The sequence below is a fragment of the Acomys minous genome (genome assembly GCF_964271855.1).
Source record: "Acomys minous genome assembly, chromosome: 12".
NCBI lineage: Eukaryota > Metazoa > Chordata > Mammalia > Rodentia > Muridae > Acomys > Acomys minous.
The window spans coordinates 3554491-3575729 of NC_140493.1; the positions used below are offsets into that span (position 1 = coordinate 3554491).

The following is a 21239-nucleotide window of genomic DNA, read 5'->3' on the forward strand; positions in this document are numbered from 1 at the left end:
ACCACCGCGGTCCAGCCCTTGGCCCTCACGGGGTTATGGTCATACCATAATACAAAAGCCACGCAGTCCAGCAAGGTCCCCATAGTCTTTTACAGTCTAAACTGTTGAAAAGTCCAAAGTTCAAAGTCTCTTCTGGGGTTCAACGCACTCTCTTCACTGTATCGCCTGTAAAATCGAAATAAAAGAGCAAAGTGCGCCCTTCCAATACACACTGACAAAGAATGTACATTGCCATTCTAAAAGAGAAGTGGGGGCAGAGGGAAAAAATGCTGCACCAGAGCAAACCGAAGCCTAGAAGGGCAAACTCCAAATCCTGTAACTCCGCGTCTGAACTCAGAGGTCTGAGATGGCCCCGCCCTCCCAGGAGGCTCCGCCCTCCCGGCCTTGCTGATCGCAACACACTTCCCCTTGGGCTGGCTCGGCTCCCTGTCTGCAGCTCTCTCTCCTTGGCAGGTGTCTTATGGCTCTGGCATCTCCAACCTCTTGGGGTCTCAAGCGCAAGCCAGGCTTCACTTTCACAGCGTCACAGCGTCAGGGCCTCCATGCGGGGACACCCCTTTCACATGCCTAGCCTCAGTGGCTCTCCTTAGCCATGGAGGGAGATTCCAGAACCCCTTTCCACTTGTATCCTTCATGACTCTAAAGTCAGAAGCAGGCTGATGACCCCGCCAAATTCTGCTGCCTGCTTGGAGGATGAGGAGCCTGCCCCACCTAGAGTCACATTTGCATAAGATTTTCTTTGTTGCTTTTTAGGAGTAGAAAATTCCTTTGTGCAGTGATGGACCCCTGTAATCCTCAAACTGTGGGAGGCTGAGGCAGGTGGATCTTTGTGAGTTCGAGGCCAGCCTGGTCTACAAAAGGGAGTCCAGGACAGCCAAGGCTACACAGAGAAACCCTGTCTCGGAAAACCAAAATAAAAAACCCAAAAACCTCATAGTGGCAAGGATAGCAGAGAGCTTACATCTCAGTACAAACACTGGAGTCAGGAGAGAGCTAGCTAACTGGCGATGGTGCGGGCTTTTGAAATTTCAAAGGCTGCCCTTCGTGAAACACCATCTCTGACAAGGCCACACTCCTTTTTTCTTTCTTCCTCTGTTTTAACTGGAAAAAAAAAAAGCTTTCATAAAATATATTCAGATTGTTTTCTCTCTCTTTGAAACACACCTACACACCAAAAAACCCAAGAACCTCACATGCTAAGCCCCCACCCCCCAACAAAACTACAAAATCGGAAACCAAACTATATAGGCAAAAAACCAGTAAGAGAAAAAAAAAAAGCCGGGCGTGGTGGGGCACACCTGTAATCCCAGCACTCGGGAACCAAACGCAGGCGGAGAGCTGTGAGTTCGAGGCCAGCCTGGTCTACAAAGCGAGTCCAGGACAGTCACCGCTAACACAGAGAGACCCTGTCTTAAAAAAAGCCAAAAAAAAAAAAAAAATGCCAGGGCTGGAGAGATGGCTCAGAGGTTAAAAGCACTGCCTGCTCTTTCCAAAGGTCATGAGTTCAATTCCCAGCAAGCACAGGATGGCTCACAGCCATCTATAATGAGATTTGCCCTCTTCCGGTATGCAGGTGTACTGCCCTTCAAACTCTATATAAAGACACAATGCGCCACCATAGCCCAGCCTTTGGAGGCCATTTCTTTTTTTTTTTTTTTTTTTTTTTGGTTTTTCGAGACAGGATTTCTCTGTGTAGCCTTGGCTGTCCTGGACTTGCTTTGTAGACCAGGCTGGCCTCGAACTCACAGCGATCCGCCTGCCTCTGCCTCCCAAGTGCTGGGATTACAGGGGTGTGCCACCACGCCCAGCTTTTTTTTTTTTTGGTCTTTTTGAGATAGGGTTTCTCTGTGTAGCCTTGGCTGTCCTGAATTCACTCTGTAGACCAGGCTGACCTCGAATTTACAGCAATCCGCCTGCCTCTGGCTTCCGAGTGCTGGGATTAAAGGCATGCGCCACCATGCCCGGCGATGGGGGCCATTTTCATTCAAACCACCACATCAGTTTTTAGCATGGAATAAACTGTATGTTTTTAAAGTAAACATATATAATATACACACACACATTAAAATTTATGGAAACTTCAGCAGAATCAACATAATGAATTAATTCCTCATGCCCCAATTTTTTTTTTTTTTGAAACAGGGTTTCTCTGTGTAGCCTTGGACTCGCTTTGTAGACCAGGCTGGCCTCGAACTCACAGCGATCCGCCCGCCTCTGCCTCCCAAGTGCTGGGATTACAGGCGTGCACCACCAGGCCCATTTCTTGCTGCATTATAATCCTTCTAGATATCTTTTTTGTTTGTTTGTTTGTGCTTTAGGGTCTATATTTAAATGCTGAGGGAGTGGCACTAGTTGAAAGGATTAGAGGTGTGGCCGAGTTGGAGGAAGTTTATCACTAAGGGTGAGCGTTGAGGTTTCAAAAAGCCCAAGCCAGTGGCCTGCTGATCTGGGTGTAGAAAACTCTGTTCCTTCCCCAGCACCGTGTCTGCCTGCACGCTGCCTTGTTCCCTGACACTCTGGTAATGGACTAATCATCTAAAACTGTAAGCAACCCTTAATTAAAGGCTGTCCTTCATAAGAGCTGCTGTGGTCATGATGCCTCCTCACAATAAAAGAACATTGGGGCTGGAGAGATGGCTCAGCAGTTAAGAGCACTGACTGCTCTTCCAGAGGACCGGGGTTCGATTCCCAGCACCCACATGGCGGCTCACAACTGTCTATAGCTCCAAGATCTGACACCCACAGGCATACATGCAGGCAAACACCAATGCACATAAAAGAAAAATAATAAATTAAAAAAAAAAAAAGGAACATTGACTAAGACACTGACCAAAGCAACGTGGGAGGAAAGGGTTTATTTATTTGGCTTACACATCCCATCATAGTGCATCATTGAAAGGAGTCAGGACAGGAACTCAAATGGCAGGAACCTGAAGGCAGGAGCTGATGCACAGGCCATGGAGGGTGCTGCTTACTGGCTTGCTCCTTATGGCTTGCTCAGGCTGTTTTCCTATAGAACCCAGGACCACCAGCCCAGGGATGGCTCCACCCACAATGGGCTGGGATATTTCCAATGAATCACTAATTAAGAACATGTCCAATGGGGCTGGAGAGATGGTTCAGCAGTTCGCAGCACTGACTGCTCTTTCAGAGGACCCAGGTTCAATTCCCACCACCCACATGGCAGCTCACAACTGTCTGTAACTCCAGTCCCAAGAGATCTGACACCCTCACACAGACACACATGCATGCAAAACTCCAATGCACATTTTACAAAGTAATAAATTAATTTTTATTTTTTTGGTTTTTTGAGACAGGGTTTCTCTGTGTAGCCTTGGCTGCCCTGGAGTCACTTTGTAGACCAGGCTAGCCTTGAACTCACATCAATCCACCTGCCTCTGCCTCCCCAGTGCTGGGATTAAAGGCGTGCACTACCACACCCAGCCTATAAATCAATTAAAAAAAAAAAAAAAAGAAATGCCCTACCTTTAAAGCGGGATCTTGTGGAGTCATTTTCTCAATTGAGCTTGCCTTCTCGCTGATGCTGTAGGCTGTATCAAGTTGGTGTAACACTAGCAACCGTTCATCTCCTAGGATTTATTGTCTGCAAAGTAAATAACATTCCTTTGAGGTTTCCCCACATCTTCAAAAAGCAATGCCATCAGAAATACATCAGAGTAAATTATAGTTGCCTTGACCCACAAGATTTCCAGTAGACTTGGTAGTTTTTTTGTTTGTCTTTTTGTTTGTTGTTGTTGTTTTGTTTGAGATATGGTTTCTCTGTGTAGCTCTGGCCATCTTGGCCTGGGCCTCAGAGATCTGCTTACCTCCGGAGTGCTGGGATTAAAGGTGTGCCTCACCACCACAGGGCACATTTCTATGCTCTAAGACGCGTCCACGTACACAGCCTTGACTTTGATGATGCATTGAGACAGGCCTCCCTATGTGACTCACGCTGTCCTGGGACTCCCTAAGCGGTCCAGGCTGGTCTTCAATTCAATTCTTCTTGCCTCCACCCCCCAAGTGCCAAAATACAGGCATATGTCACCACACACCTAGCCCGAGAGCAAATATCATTACATTTGTTTTTAGACAGCCATTTTACCATGTAGCCCTGGCTGGCCTCCAGCTCAGAGATCCACCTGCCTCTGTGGTGCGGGGATTAAAAGCGAGAGCCAGCACCACCTGGATTAAAGTCTCCTTCTTCAGGATTCTGGCATATCCTGAAGACCAGCCGAGACATCCAGCTTTGTGGACTGAACACTACTGGCTTCTTGGAACTACTGTTGGCAGTCAGCCATTGTTGGACTAGCTGGTCTGTGGGCCTCTAGGCCATTTTAACTCTCTCTTACATATATGCATCCAATGCCCTGTCCTGCTACATAACCCTGGCTAATACTTGAGGTTTGCTCTACCAACTAGGTTACATTCCCAGCCCATGTCCCGTGTGTTCTAGTACCTTCCTTTCCCACTCCCTTGCTAAAGGCCTCTTTTTCCTCACTCTCTCGGTCCCCTTTCATTTCTAAGAAGTACAGCCACACCCACACATATGTACATATATACATATAATGTACACACACATGTATGCACACACACATGTATGAGAAATATGTGGCATTTGTCTTTGTGAGTCTAGGTACATTTGCTTACTATAATAATTTCCAAGGCTGACAAGATGGCAGATGGCACAGAGGGCGGAAGTGCCACACAGAACTGATGACCTGAATTTGACCCCTAGAGTCCATAGTGGAAGGCAAGAACCAAGCCCTAGGGAGCGTCCTCCAGACTCCACGTATGCACATAGGTCCGTTCACATGCTCCCACACACATATACACACAAGCACACGTGCAGACACACATATATAAGCACACACATCACACGTACTTGCATGCATACACAGTCACACACACCACACACCTCACACACACAAATGAACATGTTTAGTAATTTCCAGTCCCATTCGTTTTCCCACAGATAGTATGATTTTATTTTTCCCTTCAAATATTTCCCACGAATTTATCTGTGCGTGTACGCACATACTCACACGTGGAGGTGGGAAGACAGTACTCATGGGTAATCCCCTCCCCCTGCCGGTGTCTTTACCCCTGAGCCATCAGCCAGCTCACTTCCTCTTTCTTTACCGCTGAATAAAACTCACTGGTAAATATACACCACGCTCCCTCCATCCCATCACCTAAGCCGGTTCCACTCCCCGCCTAGTGTGAAAATATGCACGCGTGTTCAAGCGTGTGGTGGGTCCAAGCGTCCTTCTGAGTGGTAAAGTTACATTCCCGTGTGTACGTGTGTGCCACAGCATGCGTGTGGAGATCAGGGGACAGCTTGTGGGAGTTGGTTTTCTCCTCCAACCATGTGGAGTACAGCAGTTAAACTCAGGTCTTCACGCTGGGCGGCAAGAGCCGTAAAAAGGAGCCTTTACCACTCAGTCGGTCATCTCATTGGCCCATCTTTTTTTTTTTTCTTGATGATGGCCATTCTGACTGCAGCATCTCAAAGTCGCACTGATTTTTTTCCTTTCTTTTTTTTCCTTTGGATTTTCAAGGCAGGGCTTCTCGTCAGGTGGTGGTTGTTCACACCTTTAATCCCAGCACTCAAGAGGCAGAGGCAGGCGGATCGCTGTGAGTTCCAACCCAGCCTGGTCTAAAGAGTGAGTCCAGGAAAACCAGAGCTGTTACACAGAGAAACCCTGACTTGAAAAAAATTTTTTTATTTAGTTAACAAAAAAGAAAAGAGCCGGGTGTGGTGGCGCACGCCTTTAATCCCAGCACTCGGGAGGCAGAGGCAGGCGGATCGCTGTGAGTTCGAGGTCAGCCTGGTCTACAAAGTGAGTCCAGGACAGCCAGGCTAACACAGCGAAACCCTGTCTCAAAAAACTAAAAAACCAAAAAACCAAAACCAAAAAGCAAAAAAAGCAAAAAAAAAAAAAAAAAAAAAAAAAAAAAAAAGACAGGGTGTGGTGAATTTTAGGATTTTTTTTTTCATTAAAGTTTTGATGGGAGCCAGGAAGTAGTGGCTCAGGCTTTTTTTTATTTTTTAATTATTTATTAATTTATTAATTATACAGTATTCCGCCTGCATGTAAGCCTGCAGACCAGAAGAGGGCACCAGGTCTCATTGTAGGTGGTTATGAGCCACCATGTGGTTGCTCGGAATTGAACTCAGGATCATTGGAAGAACAGCCGGTGCTCTTAACCCTCTGAGCCATCTCTCCAGGCCCCATGGCTCAGACTTTTAATCCCAGTGCTCTGGAGGCAGAGGCATGTGGATCTCTGTGAATTTAAGGCCAACCTGGCCTACAGAGTGAGTTCCAGGACAGCCAGGACCACAGGGTCAAAGGGGGAAAAAATGATGAGAATTTCACAGACTCCGTGGTGGTCCACTGGGCGCAGTGGTGCCCACATAAAAGAAGAACCTGGGGCTGGAGAGATGGCTCAGAGGTTAAGGTCGGCTCTTATAGAGGCCTTCAGTTCAACCCCCAGCAACCACACGGTGGCGCACAACCATCTATGCTGGGATCTGGTGCCCTCTGCTGGCCTATAGGTGTACTTGCAGATAAAGCCCTCATACAAAAAATAAATAAATCTTAAAAAAAAATGTAGTCCATTTTTCATAACGTATCCATTTTCAGAATATTTATTGTTGCAGTCCATGAGCATGGACGTCCCACTGTACAGCTTCTTCTTCAATTTCTTCAGTCTCAGTCTGTGTGTGTGTGTGTGTGTGTGTGTGTGTATATATATATGTATGTATGTATGTATGTATGTATGTATGTGTGTGTATATATATATACATACATATATATATGTATGTATATATATATATACACATACACACACACACAGAGGTATATATATATACGTATATGGAGACCAGAGGATAACTTTTTTTAGACTTATTTTTATTTTATGTGTATTAGTGTTTTGCCTGCATGTATGTATTGCATTACACATGTTCCTGGTGCCCCAGGTACCCCCTGGAACTGGAGTTATAGCTAAGCTGCTGTATGGGTGCTAGGAACTGAACTCAGGTCCTCTGTGAGCTCAGCCCGTGCTGCTAACCACTGAGCCACCTCCTGGGCTTCCACGTTACCTTCTGAGACCAGGTCCCCAGTGACCTGGAGCTGATTAAGATAAGCTGCTTGAGCCTGGCATGGTGGCCCACGCCTGTGGTCCCAGCACTCGGGAGGCAGAGGCAGGTGGATCGCTGTGGGTTCGAGGCCAGCCTGGCCTACAAAGCAAGACCAGGGCAGGCAGAGTTACACAGAGAAACCCTGCCTTCAGAAAGCAAAACCAAATAAACAAAAAGCATAAGCTGCTTGGCCGGTACGCTCCCCAGCTCTGCTTGGTCCCACCTTCCAGGCTGCGATTAAAAGTCCATACCGTCATGACCAACTTTTCTTTGTTTTTAACCTGGATTCTGGAAACCATAAGCATGTCCTATCCCTGTAGCGGGCAGTTTACCACCTGAGCTGTCTCCCTGGATCCTGCTCAGGGTCTTCAGCTTCCCTCATAGAGGTCTTCCAGCTTCTGTGTTAGGTTTGTTTCTAGGACATTTTATCTGTTTGCTTGTTTGGATTTTTGAGACAGGGTTTCTCTGCATAGCCCTGCCTGTCCTAGAACTCACTGTGGCGACTAGGCTGGCCTCAAACTCACAGAGATCCACCTGCTCCTGCCTCCCAAGTGCAATAGCACCTGGCTTAAAGGAAATTTTTATTTATTTATTTATTTATTTATTTATTATGTGTACAGTGTTCTGCCTGCATGTACATCTGCACACCAGAAGAGGGCATTAGATCACATTATAGGCTGTTGTGAGCCACCATGTGGTTGCTGGGAATTGAACTCAGGACCTCTGGAAGATCAGTCAGTGCTCTTAACCTCTGAGCCATCTCTCCAGCTCCATGTAGTCCATACTCTTAACCTCTCCAGCCCAATTAAAGAAATTTTAAATGGGAAGTTTTTCCTTATTTTTTGTTTTGTTTTGTTTTGTTTTTTTTCGAGACAGGGTTTCTCTGTGTAGCCTTGGCTGTCCTAGACTCACTTTGTAGACCAGGCTGGCCTCGAACTCACAGCGATCCGCCTGCCTCTGCCTCCCGAGTGCCGGGATTAAAGGCGTGCGCCACCACCGCCCGGCTCTTCCTTATTTCTTTCCCAGAAAGTTTTCTTACTGTTTGTGGTGGTTTGAAAGAGAGTGTCCCCGACAGGCTCAGCTATTAACAATACTTGGGTACCTTGAGGAGATGTGAGCGGGCTGAAGGAAGTATGTCACTCTGAAACCACGTGTCACTCAACGCCACATGCCATTCACGGTTTGCACCCTCTGTTTGCCGTTTGCGGCTTAGGGTGTAAGCTATCTGATCTAGCTGCCATGTCGGCCTGATGCCACTACCATGATCTCAATCTTCTGAAACTAAAAGCTCAAACAAACACTTCTGTAGCTGCTATTTTGTTTGTTTTTTGAGGCAGGGTCTCTCTCTGTAGTCTTGGCTGTCCTGGACTCGCATTGTAGACCAGGCTGGCTTTGAACTCACAGGGATCTGCCTGCCTCTGCCTTCCAAGTGCTGGGACTAAAGGTGTGCACTACTATCGCCCACCTGGTGAGATATATATATATATATATATATATATTTTTTTTTTTAACTGTTTTATTTGGGGTTTTTTATGCCTCTATCTCCCTTCTAACCCTGCCTGCCCCCGCCCCCGCCCCCCACCCCACCCTGATGGACCATAGAAAGGGACATAGACTTCTTTAGACTTAGTTACACCTGGTTAGGGTTGTGAGGTTCTTTGGGGAAACACCAATCTCAGTAGTCAGGATATTCGGTAGTCAGACAACAGCAAACAGCAAACATGGCAGAAAGAACAGGTAGCCTTTTCCTCCTCCATCTGTCTCCTCAAAGCCTGGCACTTTCTCTCGCTGGGCTTTTGTATTTCAACCCTCTCCAAGTCCTAAGAATTAAACTATTTCCAGCTGGTAAAGACCATACCCCTCTTCAAGCCGCATGAGGCAATTTATCAGCTATAGGTGAACTAAGGCAGTCCCATATCCCACATTTGGGATTAAAACAAAAACATATTTATATAACATAACTGAGTTGTTAAAGAAATCAGAACTACTCAGGAGGCAGAGGCAGGCAGATCTCTGTGAGTTCAAGGCCAACCTGGTCTACAAAGAGTCCAGGACAGCCGGGGCTGTTACACAAAGAAAACTTGTCTTGAAAAAGCAAAACAAAACAAAACAAAAGAAATCAAAACTACACAGAGAAACACTGTCTCAAAAAACAAAAACAAAAACAAAAAAAAAGAAAAAAGAAAAAAATCAAATCTTCCACTACATGTTCCCACTTCTGTTAAAAAAAAAAAAGTGGCTGTTTCTCCAACATTTATAAACTATATACAATAAGAATAATTATAAGAATTATCAAGTAGTAATTACACTTACAATGTCTAGTCCATTAGTATTTGGCACCTTTGCAGAAGTACTCGGCTATCTATCCTGTCCTGGTGAGTCCAAAGTTCTGTACTGTATCACTGTCTTGTGACTTGCACTTATCAACTTAGAAATATCTTTTTAGAACTAAAACACTGTCTTAGTTCCTAAACAACTAAGCTTACTTGTAGTAAGACTGTGACTATCTAGCCTTCAACCCCGTCAGAGACTGAGAAGGAAATGTTTTCCCTAAGTATGTAGCAAGTGTGGGGCAAGCAGCTTCCAAAACTATAGAAATGACAGAGGCAGCTGACTGTCTGGGCAGTCACCAGAGGGTTCTCAGGGTTCTCTGTGTCACTGGGGCATCCAGTCTTCAGCCTATGGGCCCAGAGTGTCTGGCAGGCTTTTCAGTGAAGCAGGAATTTTGAAGGACTGGCCTATTTAGTCTCTGCAGAGTTGGACAGTGTCCTGCTTATTCACAGTTTGGACAGACACTGCCCAGCAGTAGAGATAAGGACAGTTTTTTGTCGAGTGACAATCTTGCCACATTTGTTTCTTTGACACCCACCATCTTCTTTAAAGTAGGTTAGAGGTGCTACCAGGAGCAGATCTGTCTCTCTTTCAGAAAAGCCTTTTATTATTAAAACATCTTTTAAAAAAAGATGTATTTATTTATTATGTATACAGTGCACATCAGATCTAATTATAGATGTCTGTGAGCCACCATGTGGTTGCTGGGAATTGAACTCAGGATCTCTGGAAGCGCAGTCGGTGCCTTTAACCGCTGAGCCATCTCTCCAGCTCTGAAGTGTTTGAAGCCCATCTATCTATTTACTATTATATAGTGCATTATCATATCTATCTACCTCAGTATATCTAAATAGATAAACATTACTTGCTTCTAGCTCTGTACTTTCCGCTTAACCTTGAAAACATATACAAGGGACTAAAGCTTATTTCTGTAATTACCTAAACTTAGTACCTAACAAGGCTACAAGTGAGATTATTTATAGGTGACTGACTACTAACGTGCATCTCCAACCATCCTGAACACTTTGCAACAGTTAGAAATTGCATAAGATTAGAAGTTTACATCACTGTCTTGAAAAACCAAAAAAAAAAAAAGAAAAAAAAAGTTTACATCAAATCTTCAAAAAAGATTTATTTATTTATTATTATATATACAGTGCTCTGCCTGCATGTACACCTGCAGGCCAGAAGAGGGCATCAGATCACTTTACAGATGGTTGTGAGCCACCATGTGGTTGCTAGGAACTGAACTCAGGACCTTCGGAAGAACAGGCGGTATTCTTAACCTCTGAGCCATCTCTCCAGCCCTGCATCACATCTTCAAATGAGTTTCACATTTACAAAACATTAAGCAAAAGTTGAACAAAATCTTAAATTTCTATCAATATACCATACCAATGTGAAATACTTGAGGTTAGTAGGTTTGGTAGTCTACCCTTTATCCTGTAACCCTATCTCCTTCCCTTTTTCTTATATTATTCCCTTTCCCCTGACACTAGATAAGAGAGAAAATAACAGAAAAAGAAGGACAGAGGGGAGAAAGAAAGAGGTCCTGATCCTGACTTGTTTCCTCCCTGACAATGACCAATACTTATAATGAACCACCCTAGATGTGCTGCGCGCCTTTAACCCCCTGCAGAGGCAGGAGGATCGCTGTGAGTTCGAGGCCAGCCTGGTCTACAAAGTGAGTCCAGGACAGCCAAGGCTGCACAGAGAAACCCCGTCTTGAAAACCAACCAACCAAACAAACAAACAAAAAAACAAAAAACAAAACAAAACAAAACAAACCCAAAACCAACAACAACATCTTTTGGTTACTCTAAGAAAATGAAGATATTAGCCAACCTCTGGAAGAGCTAGATGTATCTTATTCTGTCCTCTTGGCGTATTTTTTAAAATCTATTTTAAAATAGTATGTGGGTTATTTACTATCTTTTTCAGCCTTCCCCACCCCAACCCCGCCCAACTCCCAACACCAGGTAGGAGAGAGGTAAGTGGAGACAAGGGCTGCAGTTCTCTTTCCCCACGTCCTGTTCTTAAGGATCGCCGGGTTCTTTGGGGCAACACCAGCCCCATCTCAGGATATCTCTGAGTTCCTGTCACACTGCATCAACAGCAGCCAGGAACAGCGAGGGGGAGCAACAGGGTTCTTTTTCCTCCTCTGAGGCTCCCCCCACCCCCAGCCCATCCCTCCCCCTCCCCCCCACCCCCACCCCGCCCCCTGGGTTCTGATATCCTTCTCCAGAGTCCTCAGAATTAAACTAACTGCAACTGGCAAAGGCCACACCTTTCTCGGAGCTGCAGGAGGCCAGTAGTTTGCTGCTGCAGACAATCTGCCTCAGCCCCATATCCTATACCTGAGATTAAAACAAAAACATGTCTGTATGACATTAACTAAGGAACCAAAATTCCCGTGACACTGTCCAGCCTCTGTAGGATTGATCATCTCGGCTAGGCCGTTTTGAAGGTGACCCAGAGGCAGATTCTTAAGGAGAGAGAGAGAGAGAGAGAGAGAGAGAGAGAGAGAGAGAGAGAGAGAGAGAGACTATGCAAGGTGTACAAATCAGCTAAAGATAATTTTCTGGTCTATGTTTGAGCAGGTGAAAGGCACTTATGAACTTTATAAGTCTGTTTAGACTGTAATACAAACCTCTATCCGTGCTGTATGAAAGGACGGCATGTCATGAGCTCCAGGTAGCCAAGAACATTCGTTTGCCATGTGGAGACATTCGTAACTCAGCTAGTATGAGGTCTTCCCTGGTCAGATCTAATCTACGTAAGTTTTGCTGGTAACCGTAGTTTTTCATTCCCTGTAGATAGATAAACATAACCATGTCCCCATCTCAAAACCATCACAAAGAATTGCTTCATCCTACTGGTTGCATATGTGGAGGCATTATCAGTCTAATTTGTTCCGGTATATCCATGATTGCCATTATTTCCAATAAATGTATAATTACACAATCAGCCTTTTCAGAACTTAAAGTTGCTCATTGAAACCCTGAATATATATATATATATTTCAATGGTATGGTGTATATATCTTTGTTTTTTAAATTCTGAAAAATAAAACACATCTACCTGCCAGATTTCATTTCTTTTGGTACCTCTCATGTTACTTCCAACAGGTAATGGAGTTTAGTTATACATAGATTATGTAGGACATTAAAAAACTTTTTTTTTTTCAAGACAGGGTTTCTCTGTGTAATAGTCTAGTTGTCCTGGAACTTGCTCTGTAGACCAGGCTGGCCTCGAACTCACAGCGATCCGCCTGCCTCTGCCTCCCGAGTGCTGGGATTAAAGGCGTGCGCCACCATGGCCAGCTCTGGTCAAATTTTTTGTTCACTTATTTTATAATCTAAACAGCTAATTGAATTCTAGAGTAATCTATAACCCCCAGCATGGCAAACTTATTTGTGTTTCCTTAAATATTTTCACTAAAGTATCTGCATCAGAATCATCCAACAAATATCATCCGTGTAATGATAAATGACAGATTGAGGAAACTGCCTATCGTCAAAATTACTATTATAAAATAGTGTTAGTTACTCTCTTAACTGGGCTTTCGCACAAATAACTAAAACGCCATTACATTATTTTAGCAAGCTTCACAGCGTAAGAACTGAGCAGTTATTACACTGTTCTTAATCCTCTAAACTAATCTGGTTTCCTCCCAACATTCATTCCAGACATGCTTGCAGTTTGTGGCTTTCCTTGCTGACCTCTCTCTCCTGGTCCTTCCTGCACCTCTGTCTGTGGCTGAATCCCCCACTTCCTCTTCTAACTCCTCCCTCCGTGGCTGGCAGGAAGTCCAGCCCTATTCTCTCCCCGCCTCCGCAATTGGCTGTACTCTGCTTTATTGGTGTATCAGTGAGGAATTGGGAAGCTGTGTTTATACAACATTAAGACAGAAGACCCTATGGGTCTGGAGAGATGGCTCTGAGGTTAAGAGCACTGCCTGCTCCTCTAGAGGTCCTGAGTTCAATTCCCAGCAACCACATGGTGGCTCACAACCATCTATAATGAGATCTGGTGCCCTCTTCTGGCCTGCAGGTGAACATGCAGGCAGAACACTGTAAACAAAATAAATAAGTCTTTAAAAAAAAATACAGAAGATCCTCAGAATAAGGATTGCAACTAGAAATGGAGGCTACAAAACCAGCATTTGAGTTATACAGTGGTCTTATTCCCACAGCCGGCGAATTGTTTCTTCTAATGGTTGTTACCCAAAATATTGACATAAAGTTGGACTATTTAACATTTCCTGCGGAAGTACTTTGCAATGGCATCTCTTTATTGGACCACTGTTGTTCAGAGTAGGTCCTGAGAAAGGAAACCTTTCCCTATCCTGTTCATGCAAGGGTATTGTGTAAAAATATCTTTTAAGTCAATTACTATTATAGGCCATGACCTAGGTAACAAAGAAGGTAAAGGAAAGCCAGGTGGTGGTGGCGCACGCCTTCCACCGCAGCCCTTGGGAGGCAGAGGCAGGCGGATCTCTGTGAGTTCACGGCCAGCCTGGTCTACAAAGTGAATCCAGGACATCCAGGGCTACACAGAGAGACCCTGTCTTGAAAAAAATTGTTTGAATTTTTATATTCACTGCTCTTATAGCCGTTACCGTCCTCCATTTTCCTGATTCCTTTCACAGCAAACACGGGGAACACCATGGCCTGGCAGACCCTTCTATATGATGAACCTCCAGCTGCTCTAGACCCTACCTGTCCAAGCGCCTGGGATTTTTCCCTTGTTACAGGCCACTGCTGTTGCCACACAGGCAGGTTGGACGTCCATTTTAGGGGTAGGGCTGTTGGTACTTCAGCAGTGGCCACCCTTTTTTTTTTTTTTGAGACAGGGTTTCTCTGTGTAGCCTTGGCTGTCCTGGACTCGCTTTGTAGACCAGGCTGGCCTCGAACTCACAGCGATCCTCCTGCCTCTGCCTCCCGAGTGCTGGGATTAAAGGCGTGTGTCACCGCGCCCAGATTTTGCAACTCCTTTTTAAATTATGCTAAGATTTTAATTTGTTCCTTGCGATCCCCATCTATAATTCCTGGATGCACAATAAATCCTTGAGAGTTTTGTCCACGTCTTCCCAAGATCATCCCTGCTGTTTCCGAAGGCAAAGGGCCATACACACCAGTGGTTATTTTTATAACATTCAACTCTTGGGAATACGGTAAGAGGCTTATCTGTGGCCAGATCCAAAGCCTACAGTAGCATGCATTCATGAGATCAGCAATACTTAGCTGCAGTTTCCCTGCCTGTTTGTTACCTCTTGGCTGCCCCAAGGAAAACTAGTAATTTTTGCTGCTGGGCTTTGAGCTGCCCGACATCTCAGTTCCTCTCCTGATGGCAAGAGGTTACCTTGCGTGTCTCTCCTGGCTTTGCACTGCTGACCTCAGTGCTTTCCCCTTCCACAATGCCTACAAACTCCAGGGAACCTACAGCTGCCAGAAGCTGCTTGTGGTAGGCTATGAATGAATGTACCATATTCCTTGGAGTTAACGCACCTGCAATTTTGATCTCTGGTTTTTGGTTATTTTTTATTTTTTTGAGACAGGGTCTCTGTTTGTAAATGGCCAAATTCACCCCAATTAAAGCACCAGGGTTTTTTGGGGGGATTATTTGGTTGGTTTTGGGCTTTGGGTTTTGGTTTTTCAAAGACAGGGTTTCTCTGTGTTAGCCTTGGCTGTCCTGGACTCACTTTTGTAGACCAGGCTGGCCTCGAACGCACAGCGATCCGCCTGCCTCTGCCTCCTGCAAGCTGGGATTAAAGGCGTGCGCCACCACGCCCGGCACAATTTCTCTCTTGTTGAATGGGCTTTAAGTCTAATCAGAGAGATGTTGGCTGCCACCAAGGTATGAGTGCTGCTATTGAATCTTTAGGGTTATAGTGCCACATCGGTCTTTGTTGGAGTTTGTAGACATTGTTGCTTGGTAGGACAGTTGGTTATTTTCCTCCCTTGGAAGCTTGCATGGAGCCTTCTAGTACCATGAAAACTGGTTCTCGGAGTTAGATCTGTCTCAGACGCTCTGAGTCCCATATCCAAAGTACATGGTGTTTTTCAGCAGTAGGACTGACCTTCAACCTCTGGGAGGCAACCAAAGGAGACAGCGGCAGCCCACAGTGTTTTAGGAGTCTATTGGACTGCCTTGATCAACAACTCAGAAGGCGATTCTCATGCCTAGGGTAGGCAGTCTATGGCTCTTGGTGTGTGTGGGGAATTGCCAGCCAGATGGGAACATATCATTAAAACACACACACACACACACACACACACTATGTAACTTTAAGTAAATAGACAATAATGATTCCTTATGACTTTTTCAGACATCCTTACTGCTAATCTCCCTTTCCTTTTTTAAAAACACTTCCCTCCCTACTCCCAACGAACCCCTTTCCTTTCCCTTTTCTCCCTTCACGTGTCCTCTGCCAGTCTGTCCCCTCTCTATGGCGTCTCCCCAGAACCACGGTCCTTTTCCCTGTCTGGCTTCTGAAGTTACCACAGGTAATATACCCCTATGTGCAGATCTGTGGTCAGGATCCATGCATATGACAGCGTGCAGTGTCTGTCTGTCTGTCTGGGACTGGAGTGCCTCACCCAACATAACCTTTCCTAGCCCTACCCACTTATTTACCAAGCTCATGGTTTCGTTTCTTTTACAGCCGAATAACATTTCATAGTGTATATGTACCTCACTTTTATCATCCGTGAATCAGTTGAAGGACACTTCGGTTGTTTCTGCCTCTTAGCTACTGAGAATAGAGCTGCCATGCACACGGAAGAGCGAGCGTCGAGGGAGTAAGAGTTTAAGTCCCTTGGGTGTATCCTAAAGAGTCGTGTAGCCGAGTCACATAGGAGATTTATTTCTAGCTTTTTGAAAAGACTTCACACTGATTCCCAGAGTGCCTGGGCCAGTTTGCAAGCCTACCAACAACGAATGAGGAGCCTCTCTTACCCACAGTCGCGCTAGTATTTGCTGTCCCTGTTTTGTTGATTTTTTCCACTCAGACTGGGGTAAGATGAAATCTCAAAGTTGTTTTGAGATTAAAAAAACATTTTTTTTCAATTCTATTTTCTGTGTATGGGTGTTTTGACAGCACGCATGCCTGTGTACTATGTGCATACAGTGTCCATAGAGGCCATAGAGGGCATTGGCTCCCCTGGAATGACATTGTGAGCCATTGTGTGGGCTAGAAATTAAACCTAGGTCCTCTACAAGAGTAGCCAGGGGCCAAGCGGAAGTGGCGCACGCCTTTAATCCCAGCACTCGGGAGTCAGTGGCAGGCGGATCTCTGTGAGTTTGAGGCCAGCCTGGTCTACAGAGTGATTCCAGGACAGCCAAGGCTACACAGGGAAACCCTGTCTCCAGGAAAAAAAATGACTGTAACATATCACACTACCTTGCAAACCCCAGTTTCTCCACATCCTTGCCCAACAGCTACATAGTCATGCCTATTTTGTTTTGTTTGATGCAGGGTTCATATAGTCTGGGCTAGCTTTAAGCCCCCTGAGATAGTGCATTCTGGGATGGCACTGGTCCCACCATACTCTCCTGCGTTACATAGTGGCACGCCAGGAAGATTTTGCTCTTTCCTCTCTCCTTCACTTCTCTTCTCTCCCCTCCCTTCCCCTGCCCACTTTCTTTCTCTCTTCCCCTCCTTCCCCTCCCTAGCCCCCTGTCCTCCCCTACTTCCCTTCCCTTTATTGAGATAAGGTCTCAGGTAGCCCACGCTGGTCTCTGACTCACCATCTTCCAGCCACGCCTCCCAAGTGCTAGCCTTACAGGCAGAGAAAACTCAAAGTTTCTACATTTTGGGCCAGTCACATGGCTCAGCAGGCAAAAGCATTAGCTGGCAAACCTGATAATCCGAGTTTGACGCCATGAATCCACGGGATGGAAGGAGAAAACTGACTCTTGAACGCTGTTCTCCGACTTCCATGTGATTGTCATGACACTCAAATACACAAACATACAAACACACACAGAGACAGACAGACATACAGACACACAGACACATACACAGAGGGAGAGAGACAGACAGACTCACACACACACACACACACACACACACACAAGGTGAGAGGGGGAGAAAGGGAGACAGACAGACACACATACAGAAATATATGCAAAATATTAGAGTTTAGAGTTGGAGAGTTGCTTCAGTGGTTAAGAGCACGTGTTCTTGCAAAGGGCCCAGGTTCAATTCCCAGTGAGCACATGGGAGATTACCACCTCTTTGGGCATTAGGCATGCATGCAGTGCAAAACACTCATACAATAAAAGAATAAAAATAAATTTTAATTTTAAAAATTAAATTAAAGGTTTTCCACCAAATATTAAAGTTTAAAAAATACTTTTAATAGCAAGGAAGTGTTGGCCCACACGTTTAATCTAGCATTTGGGAGGTGGAGGCAGGCAGATCTCTGAGTTTGAGGCCAGCCTGGGTCTACACAGTGAGTTATAAGACAGCCAGGGCTATACAGAGAAACCCTGCCTCAAAAAAAAAAATTTAACATTTATTTTCAGTCTAGTTTACATAGAGATTCAGGCCAGAAGAGCCTACACAGTGAGGCCTCTTCTCAAAAGAAAATACTATTTTATATGTTTGAGTGTTTTGCCTGTATGTATACAAATGTGCAAGGCTGTGCCTGGTGCCCGTGGAGGTCAGAAGGTGGCAGAGTCTTTGGAACAGGAGTTAGAGATGGCTGTGAGCCACTGTGTGGGTGTGAGCCACTGTGTGGGTGCTAGGAAGGAAGTCTAGTTCCTTGGCAAGAGCAGCAAGTGCTGTCCTGGACAACACTTTATAGATGAGGCTGGCCTAGAACTCACATCGATCCTCCTGCCTCTGCCTCCCGAGTGCTGAGATTAAAGGTGTGCACCACCACTGCCCAGCTTGTTTGTCTTTCAAGACGGGGTTTCACTGTGTAGACTTTGCTGTCTTAGACTAGCTTTGCAGACCAGGCTGGCCTCGAACTCACAGTGATTCACCTGCCTCTGCCTTCCCAGGGTTGTTTTTTGTTTGTTTGTTTTGTTTTGAAATATTATTTATTTAATTTTAATTTAATGTGCATTGGTGGGTGCTGGGAATTGAACCGGGGTCCTTTGGAAGAGCAGGCAGTGCTCTTAACCACTGAGCCATCTCTCCAGCCCGTTTTTGTTTTTTTGTTTTTTTGTTTTTAAAGGAGAGAAAATTTGGGACTCATAGTAAAGCCACACTGGCAGCATTTCATTTGACATGGGAGGGCTCCCTATGCTAACCACGCTGGCCTAGAACTCACAGTTCCGGCCAGCCACCCAAAAGCTGAGGTTAGCTAGAAGACTTTAAGATTTTTTTTTTTTTTGGTCTTTTTTGAGACAGGGTTTCTCTGTGTAGCCTTGGCTGTCCTGGACTCGCTTTGTAGACCAGCCTGGCCTCGAACTCACAGCGATCTGCCTGCCTCTGCCTCCCGAGTGCTGGGATTAAAGGCGTGCGCCACCATGCCCGGCTGACTTTAAGATTTTCTTCAAAAGTCTTATGTTTGTGTTTGGGTGTGTGCTGGTATGTGTGTGCCCATGCATGTGGTGGTCTGGAGAAATTGTGCAGGAGTTCAGTTCTCTCCAGGCACCACATGGGGTTCCAGGCTCGGCAGCGGGCACCACTAATCACCGAGACGTCTCACCGCCCTAACGAGAGGCGTTAAGAGCCAGCTTTCTGCTGATTACCGACAGACATCCCGAGAGCGACCCTGAGCGAACTCTACTCCTCCTTTTCACAGGACGTTCTGACACAGTTGATTGAGATATTGAGCAATGTGGAGCTGATAATGACTCGATACAGTATTGACAGCTTGTCCCCTGGGCAGAAGGGCTTATTCAGACAAAACCAGAAAAAGAAGAGAAAAGTTTTATTAGAGAGGATCTCCACATACCTCAAGAACATTGATATCAGAGAGAAGATTCTCCTCAGACTTCAGTCCTGGCTAGAAGAGTGGAGTAAGTGTCTGGAAGGGCTCAGGGAGGGAAGAAGGTTAGCGAGAGAGGAGGTCAGTCCTGAGGGAAGCTGACGGACTGACCTTAGCAAGGAGGAAAGACACAGCAGACGAGGGAATGAACCCGGGGCTCTGAACCTCCATTACATTTTCTTGTTGGGTTTTTTTGTTTGTTTGTTTGTTTGGTTGGTTGGTTGGTTGGTTTTGGTTTTTTGGGACAGGGTTTCTCTGTGTAGCCCTGGCTGTCCTGGACTCACTTTGTGGACCAGGTTGGCCTCCAACTCACATCGATCCGCCTGCCTCTGCCTCCTGAGTGCTGGGATTAAAGGCGTACATCATTCCATTACATTTTCTTAACTTGCTGATTTAACTGTTTGGACTTCTATTCCAAGTTTCTTCCTGTATTAATTATTTAATAGGGAAAAGGCTCCGGATAACAATAAGTGCAAACTAGCCGGGCAGTTGTGGTGCACGCCTTTAATCCCAGCACTCGGGAGGCAGAGGCAGGTGGATCGATGTGAGTTCGAGGCCAGCCTGGTCTAGCAAGGGAGTCCAGGACAGCCAAGGCTACACAGAGAAACCCTGTCTTGAAAAAAAAAAAGTGCAAACTAACTCTATTCCCCAAGGGGGCCGCGTCATGCAGTTACCAAATAGCACAAGCCTGTATGGCTGTAATTAGTTTTTTCCTCCGTAAGATGGCTTTCCTGTACTCTCTTCAAGACTTCATTCTGTCTGAGGTGATGCCCATCAACATGGAAGAGTACTACCACTGGGTTGCGAAAATGGAGATGATGCCAGAAACGCTGAAGGAAATGGATTACGATGTTAATATCCTGCTTCACATGGTCACATCGCTCCTGGAAGAAAAGAAGAGACACAAGAAAAAAACAAGTAAGTGTAATCTGTAAGCCTTGGAAACAGGGGGGGGGGGACTGGAGGGATGGCTCAGCTGCCCTTGGTGCTCTTCCAGAGGACATGTGTCCCATTCCCAGCACCCACATGGGGCTCGCAAGCATCTGGAACTCTAGTTCCAGTGAGAAACAGTGTCCTCTCTTGGCTCCTTCAGGCACTGCGTTCACACGCTGCCCAAACGTATATGCAGACAAAAAACCCCATACACATAAAATAGTAGTAAAAGTTTAAAACACAGCATTATTGAGGTATAATTTTCATTCCATAAGATGTATGTGTGTCAAGTGCACAATTATTTCCATAAATTCATAGTTGCTGTGGGGCAGTCACCATCGTTTCCTCTTTTTGGCGGTGATGTTGGGGACTGACAACATCTAGTCCCCATTTTAAAACGTTTCCATTATCAAAAAAAAAAATCTATGCTCATGTGTTCTCTGTCTTTATTCCCACCCACAGTCCTAGACAACCATCAATCTATTTTGTCTCAGTAAATTGATTTTGGCTGTTTTATATAAATAGTCATATTTTATGTGGGTTTTGTTTTGTTGAGACAGAGTCTTGCTATGTAATCCAGGCTAGCCTGGGACTTGAAATTCTTCAGTCAGAGCTTTCTGAGGGCCGGGGCTATCTGTGTGAATTACTCCGCCTAGCTGCTGCCGGGGGTCGGGGGGGGGGGTCGGGTCTGTCCTGCCTGTCTTCTTCAGCAGCGCTGTAGGGCAGCACACCGGCAACCCAGTCCTCTCCGGTTGGCTTGCATGTGGTTCTCAGCTACACCACATCTGCTTGACCTGCTGAGCAACTGGTGGATATTTGGGCGTTTCCCACGTTTAACTTTTCTGAATGTTGCTGCTAGGAGCACACACGTGCAAGTCTCC

The 21239-nt window shown here is 45.6% G+C and overlaps 1 protein-coding gene across 1 annotated transcript in view; it reads left to right on the plus strand.

The window, feature by feature from the left end:
• Positions 1 to 21239, plus strand: part of FAM186A (family with sequence similarity 186 member A) — a 55646-nt gene that overhangs the window by 1492 nt on the left and 32915 nt on the right. Inside the window, exons 2-3 of the mRNA XM_084751452.1 lie at positions 19240 to 19456; positions 20173 to 20343. Coding sequence (XP_084607578.1) covers positions 19240 to 19456; positions 20173 to 20343 — 388 coding nt within the window. The remainder of the gene's footprint in view (positions 1 to 19239; positions 19457 to 20172; positions 20344 to 21239) is intronic.